Source organism: Ovis aries, chromosome 20, assembly GCF_016772045.2.
Source record: "Ovis aries strain OAR_USU_Benz2616 breed Rambouillet chromosome 20, ARS-UI_Ramb_v3.0, whole genome shotgun sequence".
NCBI lineage: Eukaryota > Metazoa > Chordata > Mammalia > Artiodactyla > Bovidae > Ovis > Ovis aries.
The window spans coordinates 20,774,713-20,784,251 of NC_056073.1; the positions used below are offsets into that span (position 1 = coordinate 20,774,713).

At 42.3% G+C, this 9,539-nt stretch overlaps 1 protein-coding gene across 1 annotated transcript in view; it reads left to right on the forward strand.

Moving 5' to 3' along the window:
* OPN5 (opsin 5) overlaps positions 1-9,054 on the forward strand; it is a 32,701-nt gene extending 23,647 nt beyond the window's left edge. Inside the window, exons 5-6 of the mRNA XM_004018872.5 lie at positions 5,257-5,498; positions 8,991-9,054. Of these exons, the coding sequence (XP_004018921.2) occupies positions 5,257-5,498; positions 8,991-9,054 (306 nt within the window). The remainder of the gene's footprint in view (positions 1-5,256; positions 5,499-8,990) is intronic.
* The last annotated feature ends 485 nt before the right edge of the window (positions 9,055-9,539 follow it).

Consider the following 9,539-nt stretch of genomic DNA (forward strand, 5'->3'; position numbering starts at 1 on the left):
TACTTGCTGGCTAGACCCCAAAGAGGAAAACCAGATCTGATCCCGCCTGTGCTCCTGCCAGCTGTAGGCTTTCTGTTGGCAGGTGGCACCCCCTCCCTGCCCTGTCTTTCAATGCACAGATGTGGTGATTTCTCTTCTTGGGAACTGATCTCATCCCAGCTACTGAAATTTCTTTGTTATCGGTAGTCTATCTGGTTCTGGAGTGTGATTCAGCCTCGTTCTTGGTGGGGAATTTATCCCATCTCTTTGGCCCTGACTCGGGGCCTTCACTGTCACGTCAAGTCATCTCCTCATCTCTTTTGTTATCCAAGGTAGCACGCAGCTTCAAGTGTTGGCTGAAGGCTTATTTATATCTGGGCAAAGGGGGAAGGAACTGAGGTGGCAGGGCTTGTGAGTCAGGGATTCCCTCACGGTGCTCAGTGGAGATGAATGGGGACTGGAATCCAAACCCCTGAGCACTTCCATGTCAGAGTGTGTGTGTGTGTGTGTGTGTGTGTGTGCATGTGTGTGTGTATGTGTTTGTGCTCAGTCACTCAGTCGTGTCTGACTCTTTGCAACCCCATGCACTGTGTCCCTCCTCTATCCATGGAATTTTCCAGGCAAAATACTGGAGTGGGTTGCCATTTCCTCCTCTAGGGGATCTTCCCGGCCCAGGGCTTGAACCTGAGTCTCCTGTGTCTCCTGCATTGGCAGGCAGATTCTTTACCCCTGCACCACTTGGGAAGCCCACCTCCATGTCAGACTTTCCCACTATTCCACGCTGCCTCCGCACACCAACAAGACAGAGGACTTTCCTTCTTGGAAAACTCTGCTGTAATGTCTCAGGTCAGAGGTAGAGGCTTATAAAGCCTTTTCATCTCTATTCTATTCTTGCTTTAATTGGTTAATTCACTGAAATTGATCCATGGTGGGCAGTTTTGCTTGTGTGACACTTAATACCAGCTTGAACCATAGCTGTAACATACCGGTATTTCTTGGTCTTCTGCAGCAAGATATATTTAAAATCAACTGGGTTGCAGATGTGTGATTCTTTTGTAGAAGCTAAACACATATTCTGTGAATTTCCTCCCACAAAAATGGTCTAATTTAAGAATTTAAAGTTTTACTCCTCTCTCAGTGAACCAAAAGACAGTGATAAAAATGAAGCAATTAAAAAATAAACAACTTAGAAGAGACTGATGGTGCAGGTGCCTGTATTAGAACTGGTTTACAGATATTTAGGAGAGAAGTTTTGGAAAATAGAAATGAAGACACATTTAGAAATGTGGAAAGTAAAGAACAGACTGGTGGGAAGATTAAATGTGTTCCAAGTTAAGTAGAAAGTTTTGGGGAGGGACTGCCCTGGCAGTCTAGTGGTTAAGACTTCGCCTTTCAATTCATGGGGTGCGAGTTTAATCCCTGTTTTGGGAGCTCAGATCCCACATGCCACACAGTCAGAAAGCCAAAACATTGAACAGAAGCAATATTGTAACAAATTCAACAAAGACAAAACAATTTCTGGGAAAACTGTCACAGTGAAAGTTTTGCAAATTTTTGTAGTCTCTCCTAAAGTAACTTTCATATTTAATATTTCAATGTTTAACATTTTGTGGAGTATATTTTGACATGAGAAGGTTATAGAAAATAATTGTGCCTTGTGTTAACTGCATTTTCACTTCAAAAACATAAGTAACATTATGCAGTAGTTTGAGATGCAAGTTTTTTCCCCTCTTTCTACTTTAAAACTTGATTTCTAGTCATTCAATTTAAAGTATTTAGCTTTATTCAAGTCTCAGAAAAACCACATGGGTTCATTTGCTATGTATTTAAAAGGTTTGGTATATTTTAATTCTCTTCTCTCCTTTTAAAAAGGATAACAAAATGCAAATATCTTAAGTCTTTACTGTTCCCCATTACACACGCCCATAAAAAAGGAAATATGTAAAATGTAGAAAATATTATGGACTAAGAGCTAGTCTATTTTTTGTCAATGACTTTGGCAGCAACACAGAAAACAGCTTTTGAGATACTGTGAAACCATCTTATGACTCACCAAAGGAAAAAGGATGGAGCTATGTTAAGTTTCCAGACATCTGCGAAAGCAAGCTTTATTTATATTGTTATTGTTTATTTGGGGATTTAGGAGGGAAAAAAAAAAAGACCCTCACTGTGAGCTTTGAGGCATCCAGTCCATTTACAAAAAAAGTCACGGACCAAACCAAATACCATTTCTCCTGGGTTAGCTTCTGCAGAAGGGTGGGAAAGCAAGCATGCTGGAGAGTTGCACGTGTGCTTTAGGTCTTGATAACTGCTGAGCACAGGTGAGAATTTTGGTCCAGGACCCTAACTTGGGGCTTCAGGATGTCCACGAGGTCTGGTCTCATTTGATTCATCTGCTTGGGATTTCGATTTTCACAGCAAAATGGATATTGCTGAGGTTTTTCTCTGCTGCTGTTAATATTTAGAGATGAGCCTGAACTTTCGGGGTAGAACTTTAGAACCTGAGACTTTCTGGTGGATTTCTTATGCTTCCTCCTTGAGACTCCTGACAAATATGGGGCTCCCAGGGCAAGCACATCCTACTGACAGGCTGTTCCACAGGTCAAGAAGACTGAGGGGTACAGACCATTTCTTGCATACAATAGCTCAGCTCTGCAAAAGCATACTGCACACAGAAGACTTTGTTATAAGGAAAACTTTTCCAGTTGAATTTCAAAAACAAAAAAACATGCACAAATATTGCCGCTTTAACTATTAAGAAAACATTTGGTATCTCATTCCTCATCCTTGATCCTCCACACCAGCTTGTTGTGACTTTATTGATGGGAACTGTTATTTTACTTCTTTTAAAAAGTATGTATTTATTTAATTGCATCAGGTCCCCGTTGTGGCTTGCAGTCTCTTCGTTCGTGGGCATAGGCGTCTCTAGTTGCGGGGGAGGGGCTTAGCTGCCCTGTGGCATGTGGGGTCTTAGTTCCCTCATGAGGGATTGAACCCACATCCCCTGCATTGGAAGCCAGATTCTTAACCACTGGACCACCAGGGAAGTCCCTATTTTACTTCTTAAATGAGGGCATGGGGCCTGAAAGAGGAAGTGGTACCTGACCTCAAATAGTTCCATCCTCTCATCCTCCCAGGGCTGTAGGGAACTCAAAGATAAAAGGAAATCGGACTTTTCCTAAAACTGCCTTATGAAATCCCAAGGTGGATCTGATTATGCTGTTAATAGTCGAAAGTCCAACCTTGTTCCTATGACTGTAGCCAGGAGCCCGCAGTCCTTTGGTTAGACCGGGCTCATGTAACTCCTATGACACTAACTCCATAAAGGACTATACAAGGCAGAAGGGATGTTGGCAGTGCTAACCAAAGGTACAAGGGAAACAGGAAAATAAATACAAATGAGCAACACCAGATCTTCATCACACAGAGGGCATTTTGAGTATGTTTCATTATTCATTTTACAGAAAGAATAGTCTAGTAGATAACAGTGTAAGGAAGCTTTGAAGTTAGGTCACCTCTCAACTAGGGCCTGAAATAGCTCCAGATTAAAATAAAACCCAAGACTTGGACTTCCTTTTCAAGTCTAAAGAACTCTCATGAAGATCCCTCTTGTTTCTTGTTTAGATTACGGCCTTAACAAACCTGCTCAGAATGGAAATTCTAGGCGAGGAGGGATGCATCTGCTTTGTTCATTATCCTCAACACAAACATGCAGGAGATGCTCCGTCATGCTTGTCGGCTGAATGCATAAACAATGACTTTTCTGCTTCCTGTGTTCTCCAGCCGCATTTTCTTTTACGGGTTAATCTTCCTAAACACACCTCTCATATGTCTCCTGCCCAAAATCCTACTAGTGCTTTCAGGCACATGGAATTCAGTGCAAGCTCAGTAGTAGGTTTTACAGACCCTTGAGAGCATGGATGTTATCTTTCTTTCCAGTCTCATCTCCCTTTGTTGTTTGCTCATACACCAAAGCGAACAGCTCACTAGGTCCTGTACAGACCTCACACATAGCTGTCTTTGCCTTTGCTTGTTCTGGTCTCATGTTCCTTTGTTTCCACTTGCCAATGTGTAGGTTGAATTCCACCTTCCTCCTGCGATTGTTTCTTACTTTTCTCCATAGCATGTAACTTTGTCCTCCTCCAAGCTGGCACTTAAACCATATTCAGCTTTGTTGAGCCGTTGTTTGTGTTTTAGAGAAGGGGTCTTCAACTTCCAGGATCGAACATCGGATGATCTGAGATGGTGCTGTTGTAATAGTAATAGAAATAAAGTACGCAATGAACGTAAGTGTGCTCGAATCGTCCCGAGACTATCCCCCACACCGGTCCGTGGAAAGATCATCTTCCGTGAAACTGGTCCCTGGTGCCTAAAAGGCTAGGGACTGCTGTAGAGGGGTGGAGCCAAGGCGGGAAAGCCTGCTGGTGTCCCCACAGCACCCACACAGTACCTCACACAAAATACTTGCTAAAGAAGATTTGTTGGATTCAAGTGGGATAACTACAGGGTCAGACTACTGCAGGGTCAGACTACATTCTTAAAGAGACTGAATTGGAGGTAGTGAGGACCTAGTCAGGTGGGTTAAACCTCATCTCTAACTAATTCTTTGATCTAAAAGTTAAGAGGTTCCTAAAGGTAAATATAATTTGGTGAAAGAGAAAAGCACTTTCTGGGAAAGTCTCACTTCATAAAAAGTCACTTTGGTTTGAATTCACTGACTCTCTTTTCCTCTGTAGCGAGTGGATTTCTACTACCTGAGCCTCAGACTTGAGAAAAACTTGAGCCGAAGGAAATTACATTTCATAGAAATCTCTGAAGAAGATTCCTATTAGAATTTCAAACAAAGGCAGAGTTTCTAAGTTTCCTGAGGCAAATGTGGGTGATTTAAAATTTCATCAAGGTGAACATATTCTTCATCTAGTTTTCAAGTGAACGTGGGTTGAGAAGTCTGGAAATTTCAGGTGCACAGATGTCTTTTTAGCATGCTTTTCCTGCTCAATGTAGGCACATTCTGACAGCTTTTATAGGGTCAAACGTTGGGTCTTTTGGGTATGTTCAAATTCTGGAGCGGAGAATGCAGTGAATAGGGTAAGAATAGTCATTACCTTTTCTGGCTGAATATCTCAGAAATCCATATGATATGATTCCCACTGGCAAGATAAATAAAAGGATGGTAGACAGACTTCCCTGGGTGTGAACAGGCTATCTGCTCCTCCCCACCCCCTATCATTTCCACCAAGTGTCTCGATTTTGTTCTCTGTCGCTTTCCCTCACCAGGTGGCGATGTTGATTTGCGCTGGCTTCCTGATTGCCTGGATTCCTTACGCGGTGGTCTCTGTGTGGTCAGCTTTTGGACGGCCAGACTCCATCCCTATACAGCTCTCTGTAGTGCCAACGCTCCTGGCAAAATCAGCAGCAATGTACAACCCCATCATTTACCAGGTCATCGATTACAAATTTGCCTGTTGCCAAACTGGTGGTTTGAAAGCCACTAAGAAGAAATCTTTGGAAGACTTCAGGTAAAATTTCAGAAGCTGGAAATGAATGACACGCTCTTTGTTTCAGAATTCCGTGGGGGTTCAAGCCACCAGGACATGCTGCCTTCTTAGGGTTAGAGCTCATTACTGAGGATGAATGTGAGAAGGACTTTATTTTCTGTTCACCAAAATTCCTGAAATCAAGTAATCAGATATGGAGGAGTTGGACAACAGGAGTGGAGGGTGAGAGCAGTGATTCGGTTTTTTATTGTGGAGCAGCTAAGATACGGAGCTATGCCCATTTGAGCATCCATCATCTTCCTTATGTGGAACCAGATTCAGCTCACGCCAAGAGTACTGTGCACATGTCATTGATCCCAAATTAACTTTTCACAACAGAAAGGAGTGTCTAGTTTGATATAGTATAATTTAAAAAAATTAAACAGGAAAAAAAATCTATATTTTTGCACTCCCTTCTCCTACATTTTGTGATTTTGATGTCCTGTTTTACATCTTCTGCTACACAACAGACCAGTGAGTTTGGGGATCCAACATCATTTTTCCTAAAGGCTAGAAAGGCTCAGACTGAGTCAGCAGTGAGTTGGTCATCTTCTATACTCAATCAGGGACAGTCTCCTTTGAATGTGGAACAGGCCCCAAATTGCAGGTCTGAGGTGAGGAGTGTTGAGAAGACCCCTTAATTCTTACTCATTTGAGGTCCAGATAGTTTTCATTTTCCTTGAGTGAGTATGGAGCAGCAGAAAAAAGTGTAACTAATGAGGAAGATGTGGGTTGTGACCCTGATCTTTCACTGTGCTTGAGCAAGGGACAAATCTTTTGACCCAGAATTTCCTTAGCACATAGGTACAACATCAAATAAAATAGATTTAAAAGGCACAAAACAAAAGGTAGTGTTGTCATTGCTGCTGTGGTCTAGGGGAAGGAATACACAGCCTGGAGGTAGGAGAGCACTATTTAAGAAGGATTTTGCTATTTATAGGGCTTCCTCTTTGGCTCAGTGGTAAAGACTCCACCTGCAATGCGGGAGATGCAGGTTCAATCCCTGGGTCGGGAAGATCCCCTGGAAAAGGAAATGGCAACTCACTCCAGGATTCTTGCCTGGGAAATCCCAAACAACAACTATATCTTTGGGAAAATGAACTACTCAGAGTCTTGGATTGGGATGACCTGGGATTTCATCTTTCAGGTTGTTGTAATTACAGAAAATGCCCATGTAAAAAGAGCTGGGTGGTGTTAGTGTTCTTTTCTTCCACATTGCTCGTGGTTATTACCATCTCTGTTGAACTGAATGAAGTGAAGTGAAAATCACTCAGTTGTGTCTGACTCTTTGCGACCCCATGGACTATACAGTCCATGAAATTCTCTGGGCCGGAATACTGGAATGGGTGGATAGCCTCTCTCTTCTCCAGGGGATCTTCCCAACCTAGGTCTCCCGCATTGCAGGCAGATTCTTTACCAGTTGAGCCACCAGGGAAGCCTACATTCAAATGCTAAAATGCATCTACTTTGGATGTAATGTCACTTTGCCCTCATCAGCTATTAATACTATTATGAATGCAGGTGGAGAGAATAGTTTTAATAGAGCAGTTGTGGGAGAAATTAGTGAGGCACTTTTTCTTCTGAAGGAGATGGGAATTTGACAGGCATGGCTGAAGGCAAATTTCACGTGCCTCGTAATTGTGCTTCAGACTGACTCTGTGTTCTGTATATTTGCTCACAAGTGTAGCACATAAATATTCAACACCCCAAAATAAAAGAAGAAAAAAATTTATGTGGAAGAAAGTGACTAAGGGCCACAAACCTTTGGAAAAATCAACCAGGCAAGAGAGAACTCAGTTCACGTGCTCCTATTAGCCATTTATATGAAATATAGAGGAAGGCAAGGATGCCTTCCTTACTCCAGAGTTTCAGCTTTTGGTGGAAAAATCAGTTACTGGTGATAAAACAGGGTGGAGCCTAGAGCTTGGAGCATCTTCAGGGAACAAATGCTGAAGAGGTGTGATGAGTTTCAGAGTCTAGAAAGATCTATTTAGGGGAGAGCTAGAAGATGGAGAAGTGGCCACCAGAATTTTCTTTTTAGCTTTCCAAAGAAGACACACAAAAGGAGTCTTATTTGTCTTTGTTTTTATTAAGAAGCTAAGAAAATAGGTAATGTGGAGGGCTATAGAGTAAGGTGTCGTGATGGGAAACCAGTCCAGAGTGGTTCATGTGCTACCAGAACAACTCAACTGAATTAAACTGGATTCATTTAATCCTTGGTCTTTCCTTTTCTGAGCTCCAAAATGTATTTACTCCTACTGGGAGACCCTCTTGGGAAATATTTTGAATTCAAATAAAAGAGCTGATGTGTTAAATATGAGATTGTAGAAATAAATTTTGAGTAATTGCAATAGTTCATTAAAAGTTAACTCATTTCTCCCCCCTCTGAATTGAGGTCTCCTGAGATTTCAGTAGCAGCTGATGCACTGAAGGGGAAAATGTGCCCAAGAGCCCCTTTTTAAGTGTCATTATTCACTGCACTGTATTATCCATAATGCTTGCCTGGTGGCTCAGATGGTAAAGCATCTGTGTGCAGGGCAGGAGTCCCAGGTTTGATCCCTGGGTTGGGAAGATCCCCTGGAGAAGGAACTGGCAGCCCACTCCAGTACTCTTGCTTGGAAAATCCCATGGATGGAGGAGCCTGGTAGGCTACAGACCATGGGGTACATTATCCATAATAGCCTCCCATATTTTCTAAGCAGGGTTTCTGTACCTTGGCTGTGTATTAGAAACACCCAGGGAAATTTGCAAAAATACTGCTGCCTAGATCCATCTGCAGAAATTTGGATTTAACTGGTCTGGATAGGGTCCGAGTTTCAGTTGTTAGGTTGGTTATTTCCCCTGGATGATTCACACACACAGCCATGACTGAAAGTCAGCGAACCAGAGGCTGGGGAGGGAAGACATTGACACTGCAGCTCTTGAAGTCACAGGCCTTCCACCTCACCTGAGGACCGACGAGTCCACTCATCACCGGTAACAGGTGACCCAGACTTCAGAGGCAAGGCCAATTGTAGATGGAACAGGCATGTTCAGAAGGCTCTGGAGGTGCATAGTGAAGGACCGAGGCGTTCTACATCCCTAATATCTTAGTAAAGATGAAGAACAAAGCCCCAAACTCTGGCATCGCTTGTAATCAAGCCTCCCCTGACCACCTTTGCTGCGTGAGTCACTGGGCCCAATGGAGAGGTAGGTTGTGTGCAGTGAATTTTGTCTTAGAGGACGGGAAACTCACTAGGGCACAGGAAATGTGCCTTGCTTTTGGAAAGCTCTGCTCAAGGAATTTCTTGACTTTGAATATTCTAAATTGTTTACTATTTCCCGTCTCTTTGAAATTCAAGTTTTGTACAAATAATCTTCATGGTACTCAAGTTTGACATCATCATCATATTGATGTGTATATAACTGTGTGTATATATACAAATATGTGTGTGTGTTATGTATTAAATCGTGTTTTTCTTCTCCTGTGTCCAGGCTGCACACTGTAACCACAGTCAGGAAGTCTTCTGCTGTGCTGGAAATCCATCAAGAGGTATGAAGATGGACACAGCATTACTCATGGACATGATGATTCACTTACTTGCCTCTTCACTGCTCTTAATGTTTGATTGTGACCACACTTTTCTCTTGATATTATATTTTTATATTTTGTACACTTTTCCTTTTTTTCCTTGCTAGGACTTGCTGAGAAATCCAATGGCCAAATGGAAACTAGATGATAAGTTACTACTTTAAGGAATATTAGGATGAGCCTCCCTGGGTTTTTTTAAAAATTCTATTTTAAAGCCTATTGTCATGCAAAGTATCAAGCCTGAGATATTGAGGACAATGTTTAAAAATTTGATTTATTAGGGCATACTTAATTTCATTACATCAGCATTATTATTATTAATGTAGGGCCAGGGAGGCTGTTTCTGAGGCTCATGTAGGTGGGTGATTATAGAGACTGTGTGTTGGACAGTGACTCTTTGACCGGGAGATGCTCTTGATTCTTGCAGCCTATCTCTTCTCCTGCCGAGAGAG